Raw genomic sequence first — 27,228 nt, 5'->3', positions numbered from 1 at the left:
CCAAGGCTGCGGTTCTACAGCCTCGGACAGCTTCTTGTTGTGTCCCTTCATCAGATTGTAGCAGGGCCATTTGCCGGCGCATTTTATCGCTGTGGCATGCCAATTGGGCTGCACTTACGGACAACAAGCTTCGGGCCTTGAATCCTCTTCCCGCGGCTTGGACGTCCTCCTCGGCGGGAGGAGGTCGTTTTGGCCCGGTTATGAATTGGACACTGCCGGTTTAGCCATCGCCATCTGCTGACGGCTGCACCGGTGCCGTTCTGCCCATGTGGGCAATTGCTGATGATCTGCCACATTTTAACGTCCTGTCCGGATTTTACTACACTGCATCTTGATCTTGGCCTGCATGTACTCTGGATGACAGTTTAGCGGATGACCTAGGAGCAGCTGCTCGCGTTCTTCGTTTTATCAATTTGACAAACCTGTCTAAGGACATTTGATTATGCTGTTTTTTTTTTTTCATTGGAAACATTTTTAATTTTTTTTATTTATTTATTTTTATGTTACTTAAAATCCGTCTTGATTGCAATTTTTTTTATTATTCATATATTCATAATTTGCAATCAAGACGGATTTTAAGTAACACTATAAAATCACTGATTGCTGTTATCCCATAAGACATTATGTCTGTTTTTGCAAAATTATTTTTTTTTAATGAAGAGACAGAAGGTGGTAAATGTGATAGATATTGTGGAGACTGCAAGGTTTCAAGCAGATTTTATAGTGGTAAGAAGAGATTTAGAAACCAGATTTTAAACTGGAAAACATTTTCAGTTGTAGACTTAGAATCTGAGCATAATTTATTGGTTACAAACCAGTTATGAAACTGAAAAAAATTTTGAAGCTACAAATTTAAGGAGTTGGGACCTGGATAATTTGAAATAACTACAGCTTCTCAAAATTTTCAAAAGAAGCTTTAAGCAGCCAGCAAAAGGAGGCGGCCAAAGGAAATGGAGACACATAAAAATGAGATTAGCAGAAAGCAAAAAATTGCAAAGTTGTTGGAGCATATTTGGCCATTAGAAAGATAGATGCTGCTTATAGGAAAATTGAAGAAAACTTCGAAAAGATGAGCAGCGGTATGAATATCAGTATTACAGCTCAGGTGGCAAACCAGTAATAAGTAACTAAGGGATATATGTAGAAAGTATGTACAAAGGAAAAAAATTTAAGTCCATACTATGGAAAGGAAAGGGTAAGTAGATAAAGGTGTGATGGAAGGTATGACACTTCAAAACTAATTTTGCAGAGTAGGGAGTGATCAAAGTTGAAACAAAGAACCTGAAGTAGTTTACATTCTCTTGGAAATATTAATATCCTTGGGAGAATATACTGTGTCAAAATTATTCCACCTGGTGTGCCAAATATGAGACAGGTGAAATACTGTCAGACTTTGACTCTTCCAAAGAAGACTGGCGTGCATATTACAGGACAATTACAGAAATCCAGGTTGCAGAATACTGTTATGTATTATTTATAGAAGAATAGGAAGACTAATAGAAGCTAACGACAGGGAAGATCAGTTTGGGTTCAGGAGAAACTGAAGATGATATGAGGAAGTACTGACCCTATGGCGTATAGAAAACAGATTGCAGGAAGACTAATCTGTGTTTGTAGCATTTGCAGATTGAGCAAATGCATTTGACATTGTTGACTGCAATACACTACTTGGAATTCTGAAGGCAGCTGGGCTAAAATACAGGGAGTGAAATGAAATGTTACATGCAACTTGTACAGAAACCAGCCTGCATTTTAAGAGTCAAAGGGTATGAAAGGGAAGCAGGAATGAGACAGGGTTGCCTGTTTGCCATGTTATTCAATATGTATCTCGAGCAAGCTGTGAAGGAAACCAAGGAGAAATTTTCAAAGGAAATTACAGTTCAGCGAGAAGAAATAATAAGTTTAAGGTTTGCTGATGACATTGTAATTCTGTGAAACACGGATAAGGATTTCAGAGTTGAACGGAGCGAAAAATATCTCGAAAAGAGACTGTTAAAATGAATGTCAACAGAAGTAAAACGAGAGTAATGGAAGGTAGAAGAATCAGATCAAGATGATGCTGAGGAAATTAGTTTCTAAGATTAGTTCGTGAGCCCACACGAATTGCAAATGGTTGGGAGAACACACTTGACCTCTTGGCCACAAATAATCCTGATCTAATAGAGTGAGTCATGACAGATACAGGGATTAGTGAACACAAGGTCAAAACCATATCAACCAAAACCACTAAAAATAAACACAAAATATATCTATTTAAAACAGCAGATAAAAATTTGCTTGACGCCTTCCTAAGAGAGAGACTCCATTCCTTCCAAGCTAATTATGTAAGCATAGACCCAATACAGCTCAAATTCAAAGATACAGTATCGACAGCAATAGATATTCATACCACCTAAGTTAACAAGAGACAGCACTGATCCACCATGGTACACAAAACACGTCAGAACAATGTCGCAGAAGCAAAGAAAAAAAGCATGCGAAATTCAGAAGAATGCAAAATCCCCAAGACTGGCCAAGTTTCACGGAAGCTTGAAATTTAGTGCGGACATCAGTGCAAGATACTTTTAATAGGTTCCACAATGAAACAGTGTCTCAAAATATGGTAGTAAAACCAAAGAGATTCTGGTCATATGTAAAGTATACCAGTGGCAAAAAAAAAAAAAAAAAAAAAAAAAAAAAAAAAAAAAAAAAAAAAAAAAAATGCAGACACAATAGCACCTTTCTTAGCAATCATATACAACTGCTCACTTGACAAGAGTCTGTTCCTAAAGACTGGAAAGTAGCATAGGTCACACCAACATTCAAGAAAGGAAATAGGAGTAACCCATTGAATTACAGACCCATATCACTGACCTCAATTTGCAGTAGGATTTTGGAGCATATACTGTACTCAAACATTGTGAATCATCTTGAAGAAAATGACTTATCGATACATAGCCAACATGGATTCAGAAAAATATCATTCTTGTGCAGCACAGCTAACTCTTTATTCCCATGAAGTAATGAGTACTGTCGACAAGAGATCTCGGATCGATTTTGTATTCCTAGTTTTCCAGAAGGCATTTGATACCATTCCTCACAAGCGACTATTAACAAAATTGCATTCATATGGAGTATCGTCTCAGTTGTGTGACTGGATTCGTGATTTCCTCTCGGAGAGTGATAGACGGTAAATCATAGAGTAGAACAGAAGTGATATCTGGCATTCCAAAAGGTAGTATCATAAGCCATTTGCTGTTCCTGATTTACATAAATGATCTAGGTGATAATCTGAGCACCCTCTTAGATTGTATGCAGATGATACTGTAATTTACTGTCTAGTAAAATCATCAGATGATCCAATTCCAGTTACAAACTCATGTAGAGAGAATTTCTGTATGGTGCGAAAAGTGGCAATTGGCATTAAACAAAGAGAAGTAAGAGTTCATCCAATTGGTACTAAAAGAAATCCAATAAATTTTGAGTATACGATAAATCTCTCAAATCTAAGGGCTGTCAATTCGACTAAATACCCAGGAATTGCAATTACGAGCAACTTTAAATTGGAAAGACCACATAGATAATATTGTGGGGAAGGCGAAACAGACTATGCTTTTTTGGCAGACTGCTTAGAAGATGCAACAAACCCACTAAAGAGACAGCCTACATTATACTTGTGCATCCTCTGCTGGAATATTGCTGTGTAGTGTGGGATCCTTACCATGTACGATTGATGGAGAACATTGAAAAAGTCCAAAGAAGGGCAGCCCATTTCGTGTTATCGCGCAATAGGGGTGAGAGTGTCACTGATATGATACGCGAGTTGGTGTGGCAGTCACTGAAACAAAGGCAGTTTTCTTTGCGTCGAGATCTATTTATCAAATTTCAATCACCAACTTTGTCTTCCGAATGCGAAAATATTTTATTGACACTCACCTACATGGGGAGAAAAGATCATCATAGTAAAATGAGAGAAATCAGAGCTCGAATGGAAAGATTTACGTGTTCCTTTTTCCCAAGCTCCATTTGAGAGTAGAATGATAGAGTAGTAGTAGTATGAAAATCGTTTGATGAACCCTGTGCCAGGCACTTAAGTGTGAATTGCAGAGTAACCATGTAGATGTAGATAAGACACTAAAATTAGTACTTGAGTTTTGTTATTTGAGCAGCAAGATATTGGATGACGGTCCAAGTAGGGAGGATGCAGATTGACTACAGCAAGAAACATCTTTCTGAAAAGAGGAATTTGTCAACTTCTAATATAAACTGCCAGAAGAAAATTAGTACGCCATTTTAGAGGTTTCCAGTTCACTTAAGATTTATTGTTGCAACAGAGCATATAGAGTACACTAAATGATTATATTTGCAGAGCAGAGCAGTATCACGAGCAGTTCTGAGATACTAGGTATTGGTGCACATCGAACACCCACGTTAGTTGTGAGGTGTAGCCTCCACAGGTGGCATTTCAGGCACTCTCTCTGGCATCCAATCGATCGTGCAATGTCTGATACTGTCCGAGGACATTATTCGCCACACTCGCTTGATCTGTACGTGTAGTTCTGTAAGAGTAGTCAGTCAACATTTCGCACGAGTCACTTCTTGTCCCGTCGTATCTGACATGTACTCAATTGGAGACGAGTCCAGAGATCGTATCGGCCAGGAAAGTTGCTGCACACCGTGAGTAACGTGTCAAATTGCACGGGCAGAATGTGAGCGAGCGTTATAAAGAATAACGACACGTCATCCTCCTGTTGCAAAAATGGCAAAAGGGTGGGTCTGACAACATTTTGCGTGTTGAGAGTGCCACTTATCGTCCCCCTAGAGAAACGCCAAAGGTGAAAGAGTGTAGCTTATAGCACCCCACACTGTAATTCTTGGAGTGGGGCAAGTGTCTCTTCCGACAGGTGAACTCTGAGACGACGGTCATCCAGTCTACACTGTAGGTGCAAATGAACTTCACTTGCAGGCAGGCAGTATCTACTTTCATCGCCGCAGACTGTAGCGTGCCATTCCGTCGTTAAGTGATCCTCAGACGGCACTATTCGAGCAGTGCACGTCAGTGCTGTGGTGCGATTGGAGACGGGCTAGAGATCTGCGTGCCCCCTGTAGTTCTACTGCCGATAACTAGTTCCCGACAGTTTGTGTTGACACGTCTGGGCTCGTGAGCCCTCTTATCTGTACTGTGGTTGCTGTGTGATCTGCCACTGCTGCCTTTACAATATGATGATCCTGACGGGTGTCTGTGCTGTGTGGACACCCAGAACCTCTTCTGTGGGAGTGAGAATGTTCGTGTGATCATTTCACAACTGATGCGGCACATCCAACTTGTGTAGCTTAATAAATAAAATTGAAATGACAGTTGTATTTTCTTGTTCAGTATAACAATGTTAGAAAACAAAGAATTAGTCGGTGTTTTGTAGATCATTTGCACAGTTTCTACTGAAATGTGTAATGATCAGTTTGCAGGCTACAGGAACATGCTACACGTGCTTAAATTTAATAACAGTGAGAGGCAACGTCCTGACTAACTCACCGACTAACCGTTGCCCAGCGCAATTTGCGATTAGAAGGGGATGTTGATTTTATACTGTAGACATTGTTTAAGAAGTGATTTTTCAAAACAGGGGATAAAAGGATTTTTGAAAAATGTCACTATTAAGACAGTTTTCAAGCTAAAGCTATGAAAATAGATGTTTTGGTTTCTCGGTCATAAATAAATAAATTTGTGTTTCAGCCTTTTTGGAAATGTAACCCCTATAAGGTTGAAATGTGGGTGAAATTGGTTTTCCCTCTAAAAAAAATAGAAAAAAGAACTATTTAAACATTTTAAAGCCATATCCATTAAAATTGGTATTAGCCTTCTGGGATAAAAAAAAAATGGGTTTGTGTTTCCAGAAATCCAACCCCTAAGGGAGTGAAACATGGGATGAAATGCTTTATGAAAATATTTCATTACGAAAGCATTTTTATGAAAATTTTTATTTGGTTTCTTGGTTGGAAATAAAAAAAATATTCGTCTCACTGTTTTTGGGAATTAAATCCCAAAGGGCGGTGGAATAGGGCCAGTCTGATTCACTCACTCATCACTCAGCCCAAACTGCCAATGATAGAAACTGGAAATTTGGAGAGGGCTTAGGCATCATTTCAGAAAAGACTGTTCGAAATTCCTTTCCTAAGGAGGTGAAATAGGGAATGAAAAGCTTTTTGATAAAGTTACTGTTAAGGCAATTTTTAAGCTAAACTATGAAAATTTGCATTTTGATTTCTTAGAAAACAAAAATGTTTCAGCATTTTTGGAAATTCAGTCATTAAGAGAGAAACTAGTGGCTGAATTATCTTTATTAAAGAACTACTGAAGTAGGTTTAAAGCTGTATCTATGAAAATTGATATTGGACTTCACTAGAAATAAAAAACGGACGTGCTTCTGTGTTTCTTGGAGATTCAACCCCCTAAGTGGGTGAAATAGTGGATGAACAATTTTATAAATCTTTCGTAATGAAAAAATTTTCAAAACTAAGATTATGACAGTTGTGAAAAAAAAGTGTGTGTCAATGTTTTTTGGAACTTGTCACTAAGGGTGGTGAAATAGGGGATAATTTTTTTAAGAAAATATTTCATTATACTATATAACTTTAAAGCTAAATATATGAAAATTAGTGTTTCAATTCCCGGTTAGATTAAAAAATGTGTGTTGAGGAATGAAAGTTTCTGTGGGAATATCACCACTAACCACAAGCTACCAGGACTGCTTTTTGGTCAGAAGTCCATTTGGAAAAGACCATGCTTCTATGGCCTTAGATAGCATAAAAAGTTTAGGTGCTGCAAATTGCAAACAATGTGAAAAATTTTACTAAAGAAAAACAAAACAAAACAAAATCTCGCAGACTTACAGCTTATGAAAGCAAAGCAGTGGATGCTAAAGCTAGTTTGTCTATAATAGTACTCCTGTACTCAAAGATAGTTTGTTCCGGCTACATGTGCTACCACTTTAGAATTAAAAATATATCTACAGAACAGGAAGAGTTGTCCATAAGAAATGATTTAGGCTAGATTTAAAATTCACCTTTCTGTCTGTCAGAGATTTTGTTATTGGACAAATGATGAAAGATTTATGTGGCTGCATATGGAATGCCTTCTTGAAAAACTGACATTGGTATGAAAAAATAATGGTCATTTTCTTCATTGTTCCAGTGTTGTTGCAGTTGATAGCACTTTTTTTCCCCAAATTGTCATGAATTATTTATTTCAAATTTCATTAATGAATATACATAGCATCAAGAATGGTTAAAATGGCTAACTCCTTGAAGAACCATCTACAAGATCATTGTGGGTGAACACTTTGTATTATTCTCAGTGTCCAGTATTTTGAAATCATTATTTTGTTTCTGGGAGCGATGAGTTACCCCATAAAATCATGCTATAAGCCATTAATGAATGGAAATTGCAAAACTATTGAGATGTTGATCTGCTTGTTTTTCAAAACAAACAATTATAACAACAAACAAGAAATATGGCAAATGATCTATGGAATATGACAAATGATCTTTGGAATAAGCCAAAAGGATACTGTTTCAGTGTATTCTCAACATCCCAGTCAGCCACATTGTCTGGAAAATAATGATAGTCTTGTGTGCCAAGTGAAAAGTATCAATATGATGAAAGGATGCCCTTTAGATCTATTCCTGTCCTCTGGATGAGATTTTACAGCAAATAAAATCTCATGAAAAGGCAGCTTTGCTAAGTTTCCTACTTACTCTCTGTTACAGGAAAGTGGTGCTGTAGGAGATGAATTTATGAGACAGATAGAACCAATAGCAGCCTATGTTCCATACATGACTTGTCCCGGTAACCATGAGGAGAAAAGGTTGGACTTATTTGTTGCATGATTGTCTCGAGGGATCTGCATGTGAAGAAACAGAATTCACTGTTTGTTGGTTTGTGTGTGTGTGTGTGTGTGTGTGTGTGTGTGTGTGTGTGTGTAAAGAAATGAGGACAGAATTGAAATGTGAGCTTGTGTTGAAAATTGAAATGTTGTGATGTAGGTTTCAGATGGACATGCAGCTTCTTCATATTGTTCAGTATTCTGTTGTTTGATGTGTAAATTATTTGGATTTGTTTTGTCTCCATAGAAATTAAGGTGCTTTTGCTGTAGTCTGTGTGAATTATATATACTCATTTCTTTGTAGCACATCTTTATTATTTTAAGGAAAATGTTCTGTATCTTCATTGTGGTGTGAGGTTTTTTTTTACAGGTTACTTGTTTTATGTTATTTTACTCCAGACTGGTTGATGAGAATTTCAGTGTCTTTCTTACTCCTCAGTTCAGTTGTATTCTGTCACATAATGCTTCGGCACTCTCACTGTGTTTACTGTTGTTGGCATGTTTCTCTCTCTCAGTGTGTGTGTGTGTGTGTGTGTGTGTGTGTGTGTGTGTGACTTCTGTTTGAGAAAATAGCAAATGTGTAATTATTAATATAGTGTTCTAGAAATTGGTCATTTACATTTTTCTATCTTGTGAAGCAGTAACATTATCACTGCTTTTTTGTTTTTATTTATGTTGTGATCGAAAATACAGTGTCATTTTTTTAAACTTATCTGTGTAGTTCACATTATATGAGGTGCTTTAGAAATATTTAAACTAACTTGGGATGGGTTCCTTACACCAGAATAATGAAGAAAATATCATGTAAAAACACATGGGAGACATGTTGTACTGTCAAGTGTTTATTGAAGGAGCATTGTACAGTGGCATGTCATTTGTTTGGAGCCAACTCACAGAAATTGTTCACAATATAAACAACTCATAGGAAATGTTTAAGTAGTCCCTCTTTCTGCCTTTACAGCAAGTGGTTCAGATCATGGATACTAGTACCCATTCAAAGATCAGCAGTCGGTGCTAAATGGTTTTGGACGTTTCCATGGGATATTATTAAAATATCGCTGCAGTTGTGTGACTTAATTATTGCAGGCGTCCGCATAGATAAAAGCATCGAACAATACAGTAATGCAGTCCAAACCGTGTGCTTCTGTACGTTAGTCGTGGTACACAATGCCCAGTGCATCTTCATAACGCAACTAATTTTTTTGAGTCACTTAAGCAGTATTTGGACTTGTTGATATAAGGAAGGATGTTGCATCTAAATAGGCATTATATCCCCCCCCCCCCCTCTCCTCCTTTTCCCCACCACACAAATCTCGTCCAACTTCAGTGACAAATCACGCAAGCCACTAATCCTCTGACCACACCGAGAACCAGCTGCAGAGCCTCCGCTCACCGCCTCACCAGTTATCCGATACCATTGAGGACTGGAACAGTCGTACGCCTCACCGTGGTGGACAACTTGCCATTGTGCCTGGAAATGAGGAATGTCCCACGCACAATCCTTCCCGTCCCACACAGTGACATTCTGCTGCCTTCCTAATGTGCATAATATTCTAGTCCACTGTTACGCCACACCTACACCAGACTGCTTGGCAAATGGGTCGAGAAGATGAAGGTGCGAGACCTATCACTGATACACTCGCCCAGCACATCCTACTCCGTACTGTCAGTCTTTCTTGTACCATTGTATCACAGGAAGGGCCACGGTGAATGCAGTCCTGCTGCAATTTCTGCACAGCATTTTACATGGGCACGACATTAAACCAGCTCTCTACCCACCACTAAACTGTGACCGACAGCAGATTTGATCACCCTGTAACAGAAAATGCTGCTCATTGGCTGCTTTCCAATCCGTGTCATCTGGATCCTACCCCCAACTCCAGCTTCTTTGAATAATAGACTGGAGCTGTCCTCACAATACAATCATTCTCGTAATCCTTCTGGCCTCGGTCTGTGCTAGCCCGAGCGTGACACGTTCCCCGTGCCCCTAACTGCACCGATACTCTCTCGCATCCTCTCCTCTGCAGTCTCTCTGTTCCTCTCCTCCTTTCGGATCACTCCTCCGTGTCCACGTGCGCTGCACACGACACCCACTGCCCGTGGCCAGAACGAGCTCATTGGCGCCACTTTCTTAACCTGTATGCTTGCACCTCACCTTTCCACCTATCGGGCTGCCGTCCTTAACATTCTGCTCCTTCTTTCTCCCTTCACCCACTCCACCCTGCACGACCCCTCACCCCTGTCGAGTTCCAGTGCTGACACAATGTGGCCGTACTGGTTAAAGAGTTATGACCCTTGTATGTAGCATAAAAGTAGCTGTGGGGTGCACCGAGTTCGTATTCGGTGTTCAAAATTAGAAAACTCCACTGTTTAAAGATCATTAACCACTTTTTCTCCAAACTGTGTTTTGTTTGCAGGTGAGTTTCTTAGGTGAAATATCTGCATAAATTATTCTGTCTTTGTCTAGGAAAAACTTGCTAATAAAGGTCTTCATAATATCTGTGCAGCTGATTATCTGTTGCTATAGGAACCAGAGATACTGTGTAGTAAAAGTACTGTGCAGCAACATGTGTTAATCTCAGTGTATCAATAAATTATTCTCAGTTGAATTTTTTAACAGATATGTTCTCATCTTGATCACTTTCCAGCTAATTATGTACAATATTTCTCATGGATAGATAACTTAAGCTTCTTTTGTTTCAGAAAATATTGAAATAATTTGTAAAAAATTCACTTTGTCACGATATATCAGTACCCGCAATAATTGGACTATTTCAGTTTGATGTCATATTTCCTTTTTCACTTTGCCGGCCAGTGTGGCCGAGTGGTTCTAGGCACTTCAGTCCAGAACTGCGCAACTGCTACGGTCGCAGGTTCGAATCCTGCCTCGGGCATGGATGTGTGGGATGTCCTTAGGTTAGTTAGTTCCAAGTCTAGGGGACTGATGACCTCAGATGTTAAGTCCCCTAGTGCTCAGAGCCATGCCATTTTCACTTTAATTCTGAAATATCAATAAGTACTGTTTGAGTTAATCTTCTGTAGACATAACACAAAATAGTTCCAAGAAAAACACCTTCAGTACAATGCGCTACACAACCATATTTTTGTGTGTTCATTGTTCAAATAAATTTATTGCATATCGCAACTTATCAAGTACTTGACAAATAATAAAACTTTACTCAACATATATCTGGAAGCAGTTGTGGATTAACTGGAACTGAACTCGGAATGAATATTTACATTGCAATTTTCAGAGTCTGTTATTCTTTTTCAGTCGTTCAAACAGTAGTCACAGAAATACAATGTAGCCTTGGGCTGCTTCTTATGATAGGCAATCCTTGAGCTGGTGAATATTTTCCCATGCTCTGTGAAGAACAGCTGTCAGATCATACTCAGTCCCTGCAACACTCATGTGACAAACACAGTACAAACATTTTGTAGGGTTTTTTATTACATTGCTATTATTGCCATATTTGTAAAAGAGAGGCTTATTTTTTACTACTGTTAGTGAAGTTTTTCAATGTTTTAATCAGAGTCCTCTTTCAGTAAGTCCTTACTTCAAAACAGTTTCACTGTGCTCTGTCTCAGATGATGATACCGATTGAGATGGCACAGTGATCAGCACACTGGACTCACATTCGGGAAGATGGCAATTCAAATCCACATCTGGCCGCCCAGAAGTAGGCTTTCTGTGATTTCCCTGTATCACCCCAGGCACATGCTGGAATGGTTCATTTAGGAGGACATGGCCGATTTCCTTCCCAATCTTTGAAAACCATCAGAGCCTGTGTTCCATCTCTAATGACGTCGATGTCACTGAGACGTTAAACTCTTATCTTCCTCTCCGATGACCGTGATGTCGAGCGCCCTGTCGACCCGAGTCGTCATCGTCTGATCTTCCTTCCTTCAGATGATATTGCTGACGCAAGTTGATTCCCACATCCTTGTGCCCAAAAACAGAGCCTTTTACCTCTGAAATTTATATTATTTAAACTGATAAATAATAAATACTGCTGAGTGAGTAAAGAAAAAGAAATGAAAACAGCAGAAAAAAAAGATGTTTATTTTCTTATCATCTAATGTCATCACAGTTTTTCATTGCCATAGAAGCTAAGAGACGAAACCAAAATCCGCGGCATCACCTTGTGCATAAAACAAGTGATTAGTCGGTTTGTCTAGGGCATACTTGGTAAAACAGTTGGAAGAATTAATCAGCTTGGTGACTTCTATCAGATACATCACACTATGTGTTCTATTAATTATGTCACATGATATGTTCTTTCAGTAACAACTCAGGAATAAAGCATTACCCAACATGTTCACATGATATACGTTAAATTCTTGGTATTGGGAATCTTTCTCCAAAGTTTGTCACACACTGTATTTCTACTCACTTGTCCCATCGAGCAGGGATAGCTGATGGTGCACAGTCATGTAAGATTAAAAATGCAGTTTTAGTACCTATGCAGCTGTTACTGTTGTAAAGTTGTTGTATTTATATTTTTTGTTTCTGTGTATGCATGTGTGTGTTTTCAAATGCCCAAATGTGTAAGTAACTTAGAGTGTAGGAAAAAATCAATGTTATTTATGTTGTAGGACTGCATGCTTCCTCTGTTCACGAAGGGTACCAGGAAAGATCTGCAATTTCACTATGTTCGAACCAGCCACATTATTATGTGCTGCTGCGAGCTTGACATAGCTTTGTACTTCCTCTAGCAAAGACCTCCAACTACTCCTGTCAGTTGTGCTATAGCTGTCAGTTTTATTAACAACGAGAGTTGCTGCACTATAAGTAGCAAGAGGGCTTGCCAGTGTATTGTTGCTTTTAGAAAATGTCTCCAGTGCTACAAAAAAAAAATCTGTGTGTGTCACTCCACCACAGTCATCAAGTTCAGCTGCTTTGAATGTTAAGCTCCAGGACAGTGCCTACATTGGTCACTGAACACGATATTATTGCAGCAGGAAAGTTATTGGAAAGAGATGGTTGTGTTTAATACAGAGCATTCAGAAAGTAATGCAGCCTTGTGGAAAAAATACTAAATAACAAAAGTTGTTGAGAGTGGCCAATATTAAGTGATTCACATAACTGCATAGGACATTCCATGTTCTTACACAAATTGTAACTTTAATGTCGCAACTGGAGCACGACATCGCTCACTCTCTTTCTGCATTCATTAATTCTGTGAGAAACGTAAATGTGTTTATGTTGTAGAGCTTGCCTAGTACCCTCTGTTGGCTTCAGCATTGAATTGGGATTTATTTAATATAACTGATGAATTATTATGTACATACATCAATAGTGTAAAAGAGAAAAGGCAAATGATTTATTTGTTGAAGTCATAATATTATTGCAAATGTTTTGAAATAGGAATTTCTTTGGTGCAAGAACTTAGATTAATTAAGTCATCTTTGAATAGTGTTACTATTCATTATTATATTCAGTGAAATTAACAGAAAGGGGGGGGGGGGGGAGACTCATGTATTTTTTACTTGTATGTGAAGACCTTGGAATTCTATACTGAAAGCAATTGTAAACATTTCACAGTCTGATTATAATTTCAAGAATCAGCTGTATTGTTAGAACCTCTGTTTTCATGCAGTTTCCATATACAACTTTTGTGCATATTTTTGTACTTGTTCCAGAAACTTCAGTGAATACAGGGCACGTTTCTCAATGCCTGGACCATATGAAAATCTAATGCACAGTTTTGATATGGGTATGGTGCATTTTATTGCTTTGTCAACAGAATTTTATTATTTCTTGGAATATGGTATAAAACTTCCAGTTATGCAATTTGAATGGCTTGTTGAAGATCTGAAGGTAAGATGATTTCTAACAAATTAGTATAGATAGGTATCAAACTGCCACATACAGTGACTATAATAACTGTAATTGAAATGAATAGGGGTAAAAATGAATTTCAGTGTTGCGTAAACAAATATTTATGGTTTTCTGCTGTATACATGTTGATGAAAATTTACTGAGATAATGAAATCTATTTTCCATAAATACAATAAATTGTTCTAAAAAGTTGCAATTTAATACAAGCAGTTCGTGATTCATCCAATCATTTATTCAATCATGGTGTTTCAGTATAGGATTTATGGAACATGGTGAATGAATCTATTTTATTTCAAGGCTTAGTGTCACTTCCCCCGTCAATGCCATCTGACAGAAGGTGTTTGCAGTGACTAATGAAAGTTGAGGCCAGGAGGGTTATGAGAACGTAAGATGAATTGCAGGGAAAGTTCCCACCTGCGCAGTTCGGAAAAGCTGGTGTTACTGGGAAGGATCCATATGGCACAGGCTGTAAAGCAGTCTGAAATGAAGGATATCATGTTTGGCAGTGCGTTCAGCAACAGGGTGGTCCACTTGTTTCTTTGTTGTTGGCCATTCATGCGGACAGACAGCTAGTTTGTTGTTGTGCCCACATAGAAAGGAGCACAGTGGTTACAGCTTCGCGTGTAGACCACATGACTGGTTTCACATGTAGCCCTGCCTTTGCTGGGATAGGTGATGTTAGTGACCTGGTGGTGGTGGTGGTGGTGGTGGTGGTGGTGGTGGGAGGATGTATGGTACAGGTCTTGCATCTAGGTTTCTCATTTCAGGGCATGATGAGAGGTAATTGAAACCCTGGCAGAGAATGTAATTCAGTTGCTCTGGTCCTGGGTGGTCCTGAGTTAGAGAGAGGAAAGCTCCTCTGTGTCCAGACAGTGGGACTTGGGGAGGTGGTGGGAGATGGGAAAGATAGGCGTGGGAGATTTGTTTTTGTACAAGGATGGGATGTTAATTACGGTCAGTGAATGCTTCAATGAGACCATCGGTATATTTTGAGAGGGACTGCTCCTCACTGCAGATGCGACAACCTCAGGTGACTCGGCAGTATGGAAGGGACTTCTTGGTGTGGAACAGGTGGCAGCTGTCGAAGTGGAGGTATTGCTGGTGGTTAGTAGGTTTGATATGGATGGAGGTACTGATGTAGCCATCTCTGAGGTGAAGGTCAACATCTAGGAAGGTGGCTTGTTGGGTTGAGTAGGACCAGGTGAAGCAAATGGGGGGAGAAGTTGTTGAGGTTCTCGAGGAATGTGGATAGTGTGTCCTCACCTTTGATCCAGATAGCAAAGAGGTCATCAATGAATCTGAACCAGGTGAGGAGTTTAGGTTTCTGGGTTTTTAGGAAGGACTCCTCAACTGTCCCCATGAAAAGGTTAGCAGAAGATGGTGCCATGTGGGTGCCCATAATCATACCGCGGGTTTGTTTGTAGGTAACGCTTTCAAAGGAGAAGTAATTGTGCGTGAGGGTATAGTTGGTCATGGCAACTAGTAACGAGGTAGTCATGTTGGAATCCATCAAGCATTAGGAAAGGTAGTGTTCAATAGCAGTAAGGCCATGGGCATTAGGAATGGTAGTGTTCAGTAGTGACGAGCAGGGCACTGTGTACTTAAGGGACAGGGAACGTGGAGAGTCGGTGGAGGAAGTGGTTGGTATATTTTGTGTAGGAGGGTGGGTACTGGGTAACAGGTTGAAGGTCTTGGTCTATGAGAGCAGAGATTCTCTCAGTGGGGGCACAGTAACTGGCCACTATGGGGCATCTTGGGTGGTTAGGTTTAAGGGCTTTAGGAAGCATGTAGAAGGTAGGAGTGCAGGGATTGGTATGGGTGAGTAGAGAGGTGGACTCCGGGGAGAGGTTCTGGGCTGGGCCTAAGGATTTGAGTAGTGACAGGAGATCCTGTTGGATCACTGGAATGGGGTCACTGTGGCGAGGTTTGTAGGTGGAAGTATTTGATAGCTGGCAGAGTCCTTCCGCCTGGCAGTCCTTCTGATTCGTAACAGCAGTGGTGAAGCCTTTGTCTGCAGGTAGGATTATAAGATCGGGACCAGTTTTTAGATGGCAGATTGCAGATCTTTCTGTAGATGTAAGATTGGTTTGCATGTTGAGGGATTTGGGGAGTGATGGTGAGGCAAGGTTAGAGGTTAGGAAGTTCTGGAAAATTAACAGGGGGTGATTTTGGGACAGTGGGGGTGGATCATGGTTGGGTGGAAGAATGAACTGAGTTAGTCAAGGTCTTTGGTTGAGTCTGATTGGCAGAGTTGGTGGTAAAAAGTGTTCACACTGTAGAGACCGAGAGAAGGTTTTTAACAAGTCCAGCATGATTGAATTTGTGAGTGGGGGAAAAAGGTGAGTCGTTTGGAGAGGACTTGTATTTCTGTGGGGCTAAGGATTCTTGAGGAAAGGTTCACAACTGTGTTGTGGGTCTCTTTAAGGTTCTGGATTCTGTGTGGTGGTGGGAGTGAGTTTTGGAGGGTGGGGTAAGTGTAGTAGGTCTAAGAGACAGGGTTGGTCAGCTATGAGGGGGTGTGGGGAGGTTTGGAGCTTGTCGTGGAGGCGGTGGACAGTGGTCCTCAAAGGCAGGAGTAGTAAGTGAACAGGATGAAGAGCTTTTTGTGGTGACATTGTGCATTTTGCTAAAGTTGCTGCAGGGAAAGAGTTTGTGTGTGTTATGTGTTCCAGGAATTTGGTATTGTGCAGTAGGAGAATTTTGTGAATAGTGAAAATGTACTGCAAGGAGGTTTGAGCTTGGTTGATGTGGTGAAGGATAAGGATTGGCGGAATCTGAACAGGTGGAGATCATTGTGGAAGGAGGGGTGGCAGCCAGAGATGGGTAATTTGGTAGTAAGGCCATTAGGGGGATTCCGTGAGCCAGACGGTGATGCAGGAACAGTTATGTCGGACTGGGATCTGGCTAGGGATAAGTCAACTTTTCTGATTGGCCCAAATGAAAGGTGCAGGGATCCATGGTGGCGGAAAAATGAGAAAAATTACATAAATAATACTGAATTGTGTCCGAAAAATTTCACAAAAATACAACCAAATACCTATGAAAATTCATGAAAATGAAGAAATGGATGCAAAAGGGGGAAACAAGATGAAAGATGAAAGTTCACTAAATCTGGCGAGAAGTGACAAGTCACAAAGATCAAAGTAAAGAATAACTAATAAAAATATATGTATTACTGTGGGTATTAAGTTTGAGGGTGGATAAATGAGAAGGGGGACGGCAGATGTGACTGGAACTGGTGGTGGGTGTGAACTGGGATAATATAGAGAAAGTGTGTGGGTGAGGAGGGGTTCGTAGGATGAGATAAAAGATCGTGTGGCACCAGAAAAGTGCGGGAGTTAACTCACAAAAATACGGGAAATGGTGCACCCCTTTAATAGACCTACATGCAAGACCTATCCCATACATCCTCCCAACACCACTTTCTACTGTCTGGTCACTAACATCACTTATCCCATCAAAGGCAGGGCTACCTGTGAAACCAGTCATGTGGGCTAGAAGCTAAGCTGCAACCACTGTGCTGCATTCTATGTAGGCATGGCAACCAACAAGCTGTCTGTCCATATGAATGGCAACGGACAAACTGTGACCAAAACGCAAGTGGACCACACTGTTGCTGAACATGCTGCCAAACATGATATCCCTCATCTCAATGACTGTATCACAGCCTATGCTATATGGATCCTTCCCGCCACCACCACCTTTTCTGAATTGTGCAGATAGGAACTTTACATGCAATACATCCTATGTTCCCGTAACCCTCACGGCTTTAACCTTTATTACTCACTGCCCTCACCCATCTAGCCCTTTCCCTGCTCCCATTCCAGTCATTCCACCACCAAACTCAGTCTTTTTACTTCTCTCCTTTTCTGCTACTTCCCCTCACCCCTCTCCACCTCACCCCTGCCCTCCGTCTAAGCTGCAGCACTTCACTGTCCTCCACCCCCACCATACTATCCCCCCCCCTCCCCACCCCAGCCTCCTCCTTAGCCCCACCCAGTCCCACTCCCATCAGGCACTGGTGCTGCTGCTCACAGTGTGGTTTCAGTTGCCTGAGTCTGTGGTCATGTGTGTGAGTTGTATTTGTGTGAGTGTGTGCGTATGTGCGTCTATTGTTGACGAAGGCCTTAATGGCCAGAAGCTATGATTGTGAGTGTCTTTTTGTTGTTCCTACCTGCGACCCAGCAGCAAACAGAGTTATCTGTCTGACCTGGGTGGCCGTTTCGGGGGAGGGGGGCCATATTCATATTCTTTCCCTGAGTTTCAGGAAGTTCTGTGCCCATGTATAAAACCATAACCATTCAAAGGATAAGTTTACAGTTCTGAGGGAAAATATACTGTCGCTTAACATGGAAAAAGTGCGTTTTCACTTGGGAGAAAGTTAATTTTTCGTCAGGAACTCCAGTAAAAGTCCGGGATTCCCTCCAACCCCCACCCTCCCCCCCCACCCCCCACCCCCCACCCCTTCCCCCGTTGTCCGCTTATGCACCCTGACATCATTTCTGTATATTATTCTTTCTGTTATTGGTGTTAAAGTGTTGTTGTTTGGATCTTCTGCACAGAAAGCAACTACTGCAGAGGCAAGAGCTGCGAGACCATGGATTGTGGCATTTGGACACCGTCCCATGTACTGTTCTAATGGTGGCCCTGCAGACTGCAATCACTACAGCTCCCGAGTGCGCACCGGAATTCCATTCTTGGGACTGTGAGTTGTGTTCTGTTTTGTAGATGTAGTAGTTTGATTAAAATGGTAGGACGACTCTTTCTGAAAAGTCTGACATTCAGTTTTGTCTGATTCTGTGCTCTTCAACAGTCAGAGAAAAGTCACAACCACTCAACTGATGTCGGATCGCCTGCTTTTGATTGAAAGCTGTTGTTTCCATTTCATTCCATTCCATGCCAGGTGGTCTAGAGGTTCCCAAATGAGCATCACAGAATTTGATAAAATTTTGTGTAAACATTTGCACATGTTCTCAGTAAACAATAATAAGGTTTCATGAACACTAATAAAATACGAGGGTTGGAACTTAAATAGTCGCAACTATTTATTCACGACCAATACAAAAGAGTTACATGTTTGCATCTGTTACTGTCCTTCAAAGTAGTCACCAGCGTTGTGTAGAACCCATTGTCAGTTATGTGGAAGGCGTAGTATACCGTTAGCAGAGCCTGTTCTGTTGATGGTGCGAATGGAGCGGTTTAAAGTTACGGTGATTCTCATATAAGACTGTTGTCCTAACGCATTACATTCCTCCATGGCAGACTGTCAGTGCACAGTATTACTGTTCGTCTTTTGGAGCATCACCTGTGACCAGCTTTGCAAAAGAAGCAGCGGCACTTTCTGCACAACCCACCCATCATTTTACACGACAATGCGCAAGTGCATACAGTGCAAGCTGTGGCTGCTCTGTTCAGTCAGTGGGTCTGGGAAGTACTGTACCATCCACCAAACTCCCCGGACTTAAGTCCTTGTGACTTTTATTTGATTCCAAAGATGAAGGAACCACTTTGTGGCGTTTGCTTCAGAACTGTTCCAGAGATTTGACAGGCAGTAGACCGCTCCATTTGCACCATCAACAGAACAAGCTCTGCTAAAGGTATACTATGCCTTCCACATTGTTGGGCAACAGGTCCTACACAATGCTGGTGACTACTTTGAAGGACGGTAACTGGTGCAAACATGTAACTCTTTTGTATCAGTTGTGAATAAATGGTTGTCACTGTGTAATTTCCAACCCTCGTATTTCTGGAGATTGTCATTTGTTTGATCACATAGTGCAGCTATCAACAGTGCACCCACACGTTTTCGAGTATTTGAGATGTAATAGCCCCTGCAATATTTTCGCAAAAGAAACGAAACTAAGTCATCTTGTACTCGTACAACTTTTTACACCCTCTTAAGCAAAATAATAATAATAAAAAAAATTATTTCATAAGCAATTTTCATGCAGATAATTTGAAGAAAAGCCAATTAATAAGCACTTGAAAAAAATTTGTGAAGTTTAGCTGTTCATACCTCCAGAAGTCATCAGAGGATAAATCTGAAACTTTGCACTTAATAACTTACCAATATGAGGTCGTAGAATTTCATCCTCTTATTGATTTCCAATAGTTTATAGATTGAGGGCAAACTTAAAGGTTTCTCGAAAAACATCAAAAACAGCAATTTTTGGCCCACTTAAAAAAAAATCTTCTGCAAACTCTTTTAATCTGTGTTCAAATCTGGTATCTTTTTCCTAAGTCTTTCTAGTGAAAAATGTTTAAAAAAAGTTTGCGGAAGATTTTTTATTCCTCTAATATTTAGAAAAATTGTAACTTTCCCTCATTTTGTAAACTATTGGAAATCTGTATGAGCATGAAATTTTATGTTCTACAACTTTGTATTGGTAAGTTATTAAGGGCAAAGTTTCAGGTTTGAGAAGCTAAATTTCACATGTTTTTAGAGTTTTTTTTTTTTTTTTTTTTTTTTTTTTTTGGAATGGAATGGCCATTTACCCAACATTTTCACATATTAATAGCTGGTTGTGATGTAAACTATCAGTTGTTTTACTTATATTTACTTCATTAGTTGGCATCATACAATTAAAATTTTTGTTTCTGTTTTCGTTTCTAGAAATTGTGCTTTATATTGCTACCATTTATTGAAATTCAGGGCCATCTTTTATCCTCAGTCAAGGTATAGGTTTTGCGAGATGCAGCTTCCACGAGCTAATTCCACCACACCTGATACATTAGCTAACGTACTGGTGCACTTGTTCCTTTATTGCTTTTAAAAAATGACCCTCAGAAAATAATTAAGCTACCTCAGGATATCATCATGTATCAATTGTATCAATAAAGACGTCTAGTTTCTAATACAAGCCACCCTTATATCAACTCAGACCATATAAATACTATTAATACAAGAATGAAAAATGCTCTTATCATAACACACAAAAAGGCGAAGGTGTCCTGGACAAAGTTAGGGATGCAAAAGAAGGGAACTAGCTTTTCGATTTATCTGGCAGCTTCAGACACATTTAAATCAAAACATATTGACATATTCACACTTTTTTTTACTTGTTAGAATTCGTACCCATGATATACAATGTATTGTGCCAGGTTGAGTAATATGATACATGATGTCACCCCCCACCCCCGGAAAAACTTGTTTTAGCTAATAGATGTATGCCCGCTTCATGATACTGTATCTTATTGTTCACTATGGCTAAAGAATCTTCTGGATTTTGGGCACAGGTTCTTTTTTTTCTTTTTTCTTTTTTTAATGGGTTTCAAACTATGTAACCTGTATTGTGGCAATGGATAAATATTCCATAAAACACTAGGACCATCATTAATTGCTCATATTTGTCTATATTCTTACAAAACTTTGATCTATTTGCACAAGTTTGAAACATAGAAGTGGCACCTAAAAAAAAAACTCATTTCAAAAAATGTGTTTTTTGCACATAAAATTTTGCTAGATTTTTGGAAGCAAGTTTTCAGTTTTATTTGAAAATATTGAAACCATTTCTGCACATTCAGTTCACATAACAATGATTTTTATACTAATTTAAACCATCATATCATATCAACAGATAAAAATTATTGGGCAAAAAAATTTAATTTAGATTTTATCAATTTATCTATCTTAGTGCAAAGTTTGAATTCATTCATACAAGTTTAAAGTATAGAAGTGATGGGCTTCAAAAGCTTCCTGCACGTATTTGCATGTAAAATCCGAATGGTGCACGTACAAATGGTGCCATTAGCTGAGCATTAATTTCAGCCCATTTAACATCTTTAGCAAAGGAATTAACCAATTCTGACCATTTGCCAACTCCAGTTCATTATTCGAGCATTATTCAATATACTGCAACATGGCTACAATGAGACAGATGCTTGAATAGCTATACAAATGGTCACTGGTCCAGGTTAGACCAAAAACTTTTTACTCTGTGTTACTAGCTCGAGCAGGAATAGAGTACTAAGATCCCCCCCAAACTACAATTCTGCTCGCAGCCTTCTCAAACATATTTGTTGCAGTGCTGTAACAATAAATAATCGTAGAGTAAAGGTAACTATTTGCCAGATATGTTGAGGCGCTGATTCATCAACAGGCATGCAAACAAGATTGATTATGTTGCTAACTTTTGAATAAATCGTCCTTTGAAGAGAGCAGAATACATAAACACTATCTGATCAAAAGTGTCTGGACAACCCTATGTAATGTGAAATTGACTACTAGATGTCATAAGTGGACCCACCAGTATAAGAGAAGGTGGAGAATATTGTGATGTCAGCACAGAAGCAGTAACAGCGAATTGGGTCAGCCTGGAGAGTTAGGGATTTCAAGCATGGGCTAGTCAGTGGGTGTCACAAAAGTAACAAGTCCATCCGGGACATTTCAACCCTTCCAAAGTAGCCAAAGCCAACTGTTGCTGATTTGAACGTGATGTGGAAATGTAAACGAACAACCACTGCCAGACCGACACCAGGCAGGCCTCATGTACTGGTGGACAGGGACTGTTGAGCATTGGGAGTTACTGGTAAAAATGTTGCATGAAATCAGTGGAAGAAATGACTCCCATGTTCCAAAGTGTCACCAGTAGCCCAGCTGACACAGTGGTTGTGCATAGGGAATTAAAAAAAATGGTGTAAAATGGTCAAGCAGCTCCTGATAAGTCATACATTTCTATAGTCTGTGTGTGCTCTCTCTCTCTCTCTCTCTCTCTCTGTCTCTGTCTCTTTGTGTTTGTGTTTGTGTGTGTGTGTGTGTGTGTGTGTGTGTGTGTGTGTGTGTGTGTGTGTAAGAAAACGCTAAATGCAGAAGGATATGAACAAACTTTTGTTGTGTCAGCTACTGTGGAAGTCAGTGCTGACAGGTGGCATTGAATTCGTCTTCCTGGAGGTGTGGTACTGCCCCCTCTTTCCACTGGGATGCGGGTCATCGCCTCCTTGGTGCCATTTCACAGCACTGCACTTGTCGTTGTGCAGTCATTGCCTTAGGACTGCACACTTTTACAGCATTGTGTGCTGTGTACAGTAAAGAAACAGTATGGAGTGATTGTATCAAATAATGGAAACTTCAGGTAGGAATGTCTGCCGTGTAGGAAAAGATAGTTTGTTACTTACCATAAAGGAGATACATTAAGTTGCAGACAGGCACAATTTAGACAATTGCATAAAGCTTTAAGCCACAGCCTTCATCATGAAAAGAGAAACACACACACACACACACACACACACACACACACACACACACACACACAAGCAAGCAAACCTCGCATGACTGGTAGCTCCAGCATCTCTGGCCGAAATGCCGAATGACAATGCATCTTGTCATAAAGCAGCATCTCTGATCATTAATTTGTGGACAGTAACATACCTTAATGGAGTCATCTACCCAGAGTCTTGACCTGAACCCAATTTAAAACCTCTGGGATGGCTGAAGATATTGATCTCGCTCTAGACCCGAACATCACTGCTTTCTCCGATTTCGGCTGTCTAGGAAGAACGTGCTCGCATTCTGCCACAGACATTCAGACACATTATTGAAAGTGTCGCCAGCAGAGTTGACGCTGCCATAAAAGCAGAAGGTGGACACATTCCATATTACAGGGTGTATATGGCCCAGGAAACTCAGGAAAAAGTAGGAATTTTTCATCTGAGAAAAAACCTGATTGTTTTTAGAATTCCAGTAATTTTTCGTAGTTTTAGTTTTCAGTTAAACTTTTGTTATTTTGACTGGTAAACCAGTGCCAGTTTTCTTGTGAGACCTTGTCACGTTCCCTGCATGCGACCAGTGCTGGCCTGTCGGTTTTCTTGTTTGGCAACAGATGTCACAGCCTACAGGGCAGGAACTCAAAGACAGTACTAGTTAACCCCGAGACCAAACAGAACATCATGTGCCCACCAGCCGACCTACAGTCTTTCTCAAATGATTGTAAAGAAACTATTTGGTTAAAAAAAAAAAGATTCTCACAGATTTTACTTCCCCTCTTGTTTTGGCATCTGCCTCCTTAAAATTCATTTTTAACTAATTACCATTAATGTACATGTGTATAATCTGCATTTTCATAAAGGAAATAGGTTGGCCCTTAGTCTTAAAGAATATACCACCAGATCTAATTTTGTGGATAGTTTTATCTGTGTAATTGATTTTTTTAATTTATTGTGACTATTTCTAGTTAGTATCTTTTGTTATAGGGTGAAATCAGTAATTGTTTCTTAACTTAAATTCTGTTGTTAAATTCTGTAGTAATTGTAAACATTTGGAGGAACAACTAATAGTATTCTTAAAGGATCTGTTTGGCTCTATTCGAAAACATGTTAGCAAAGCCAGTCCTTAATTATTTCCAAAGTAATTAACAGTTTTGTCAAAAGTATTGTTTGCATAATGATATTTGTTAATTTCATGATTTAAACAAATAATTTGGCTTAACTATCATAGTAGAAGGAACTGTTAAAAAGAACCAATTTTTCAATGTATTCAGTTAATTTAATGAGTGAAGTTTTAATTGTAATTTCTGTAAATTTAACTTCGAACCATCTGTAGTTTCAGCCAAGAAACCTGTGTTGGTTGAACAACAACAATGCATAAACTTAACCGTGAAATAAGTGTCACACCAATAGGCAGCATGTAGTAGCATTGACAGTGTCTGTTCAATTTATTTGAAAGACTGTGAACTGTGTGGTTAGGCTTTTACTGCTCGTAGGTGTTAAACAGTAAGCTATTACAGCAGTATGTGGATGTTTGCCTGCAGCTTATTAATTAGGCTTATCGAAAGTTAAACCATAGTGCACTGACCATATAACTGTGTCATTTCATTAATGGCCATATTTTCTGTGATATTGTAGGATTAAGTAAACTACAGCAAGAATTTTGGAAAGTTTGCAGTGAAAAATAGAGGTCGCTATGAATTTGCGTTTGGTGCATGTTATGTCATGTGCTGCTGTGTATGAATTGTAGTTAACATATTGAATTTTTCTTTACACTTAGAATAATATTGCTCTCTATTACCAATCTCAAGAAAATGGATCACATGTAAAGTGCTTCATCCTGAACTAGAAAGCCAGCGAGAAAGCCAGAATGAAATATTCACAGAATTTCTCATAACTCGTAAACAGTTTCAGATACTGAAACAAGAATTTTGCAAATGAAAGTACATAAGAGGAGAGTGTTCAGCCATATGATTAATATACAGAACTGCCATATCTACTGCTATATTCAAGTGACTACAGATAATTAAGTGCCATTGATAGCTGTTGAAATGAGATTTACTGTGGGTTTGGAACAATATGTGTCAAGAAATATAGTTTATTTTTATACGAATAATGGGCAGTTTCATAAACTATTGACATGTCTTTGCATCAGAAATGAATATTTATAAACTCACTGTATTTTGGTGAAAGAAACCGATTAAAGTGGCAAAAAGAAGTCTTATGTATTACTCAGAACACGTCACTGATAATGTTTCTCTGAATAAAAGAAATTGCTACTTCTCTTGGAATTGTAGCAAAATCCCATAACCACTGTAATTTTAGTGACAAATGATGTGGATTGAAACTGGGCTACGGATTTTATCTGTATCTCAATAATCTGAGAAATATGAAAACAATAGTACGTAGCATGTCATCGTTTCTTTCCTCTCTCTATACAGAATGACGGGTCCGGGGTAAGAATAGGCCCGAGGTATTCCTGCCTGTCGTACGAGGCGACAAAAAGGAGTTTCAACCGTTTCGGCCTTCCATGTGATGGTCCCCCTTGGGGTTTGACCTCCATTTTTCTAAATTTCTACAGAAGTACGAGCCTTTTGGGGAAGGACACCTTACGTGGTGTACCACTGGTCCTAAGTGCACTCAGACCTTGGCACTCAGCATTGCACCGGCGTTGTAACCATACCCACTATTACTCAAATTGGGCCTAAACGCCTTTTGGGTTGTCCCAGTTACGCCCATAGTGCGTCTCCATCTGCACCAGCGATCATGATGGACTTTCCATGGCACCAGAAATCCAGCACGGTAGCCAGCCCGTTGTGGTGGGGTCGTCATGTACCCTCTAGGTTGTAGCCCCCTGACAACACAGGGATCGTACTGCCGATACCTGAGCTGCACCCTCCCCACGTCGGCCAAGGAGTAGATGCCCGTCTCCTTGGGGCATCAGGACTCCCGGCAATGCTCATCCTGCCAGGTGGCCCTTGCTGCGGCTGGGTGGCGCCCGGGGGGAGAGCCCTGGTCGGAGTGGGTGGTATCGGGGCGGACGTTTCGCAGATGAAACGTCACCACTTATCGGGTCGCTCTGCGGCCGAGTCTTTCAAAAGAAAAGGTACCGTTTCTAGTTCTGGTTCTCCTGCCCCTTCCCCATTGGCCACTCCATGGGAGGAGGGACAGGCCCGCCGGCTTGGAGCGAAGTACTTCCCCCGCTATTTGGTCTGTTCTCGAACCGATGGGGGGACATTCGCCACCTCCAAGCCCACATTCTTTGTTCAGCACATTGAGGACATCTTTGGGGAAATCGAGGCTCTCCGCAAGATGCGTTCAGGGTCCGTTCTTATCAAGACCACGTCCGCCACACAGTCGGCGGCGCTCCAGGCGTGCGACCGCCTAGGGGACATCCCAGTCTCCATTGTCCCACATCTGGCACTCAATAGGACGCAGGGGGTTATTTTTCATCGTGACCTCCTGCTACAATCTGATGAGGAGCTCAGGGCCAACCTGGAGCGCCGAGGCGTGCATTTCGTCCGGCGAGTCCAGCGCGGCCCCAAAGACCGTCGCATCGACACTGGGGCCTTTATCCTCGCCTTCGAGGGGGACGTTCTCCCGGAGAAGGTAAAGGTAATGTGCTACCGGTGTGACGTGCGACCCTACGTTCCGCCTCCTATGCGCTGTTTTAGGTGTTTGCGCTTTGGGCACATGTCGTCACGGTGTGAGGCTGAGCCCCTCTGTGGCGATTGTGGACGTCCTCTTCGTGAGGAACATACATGCACCCCACCACCTCGGTGCGTTAATTGTCCTGGCGTCCACTCGCCTAGATCCTCAGACTGCCCCGCATTTCAGAAGGAGAAGAAGATACAAGAAATCAAAACTTTGGATCGGCTGTCTTATTCTGAGGCCAGGAAGAAGTACGACCGCCTCCATCCCGTGCCATTGACCACTTCGTTTGCCTCAGTTGTGTCCACTCCTTCCGCGGTATCCTCACCCCTCTCCTGTCCCCCCTCCGCCTCCTCCGCCGGCTCTGCCTCTGCCTCCCAAATCCCTCCCTTCCAAATCCTCCTCCCCCGTGGCCCCCACCCCCTCTGCCCCAGGGGCCACCCTTCCTCCTCCTTCTCCCCACACGCCACCTGAGAAGCGATCCTCTTCTCAGGCGTCCATCGGGGAAACGTTCCGGACCCCGGCTTCCGAGGTCCGGCGTTCCAAAACGGACCCCGCGCGTGAGGACCTTCTTCGGGTCCAGCCCACCATCCCTGTGCCTCCTCGGCCTTCCAAGAAGGCCTCGAAAAAGAAGTCTCTATCCCCCTCTCCACCCCGGCGCGTTTCGACTGA

At 40.8% G+C, this 27,228-nt stretch overlaps 1 protein-coding gene across 2 annotated transcripts in view; it reads left to right on the top strand.

Annotated features, from left to right (window-relative positions):
• LOC126106644 (acid phosphatase type 7-like) overlaps nucleotides 1–27,228 on the top strand; it is a 198,895-nt gene that overhangs the window by 126,308 nt on the left and 45,359 nt on the right. For both annotated transcript variants that reach the window (XM_049913001.1, XM_049913000.1), the window contains exons 5-7: nucleotides 7,747–7,844; nucleotides 13,506–13,683; nucleotides 18,267–18,409. In XM_049913001.1, the coding sequence (XP_049768958.1) occupies nucleotides 7,747–7,844; nucleotides 13,506–13,683; nucleotides 18,267–18,409 (419 nt within the window). The remainder of the gene's footprint in view (nucleotides 1–7,746; nucleotides 7,845–13,505; nucleotides 13,684–18,266; nucleotides 18,410–27,228) is intronic.

Source organism: Schistocerca cancellata, chromosome 10 (assembly GCF_023864275.1).
Source record: "Schistocerca cancellata isolate TAMUIC-IGC-003103 chromosome 10, iqSchCanc2.1, whole genome shotgun sequence".
NCBI classification, from domain to species: Eukaryota; Metazoa; Arthropoda; class Insecta; order Orthoptera; family Acrididae; genus Schistocerca; species Schistocerca cancellata.
The sequence above is the reverse complement of the archived record's forward strand: the minus strand, read 5'-3'. Positions and strand labels throughout refer to the sequence as shown.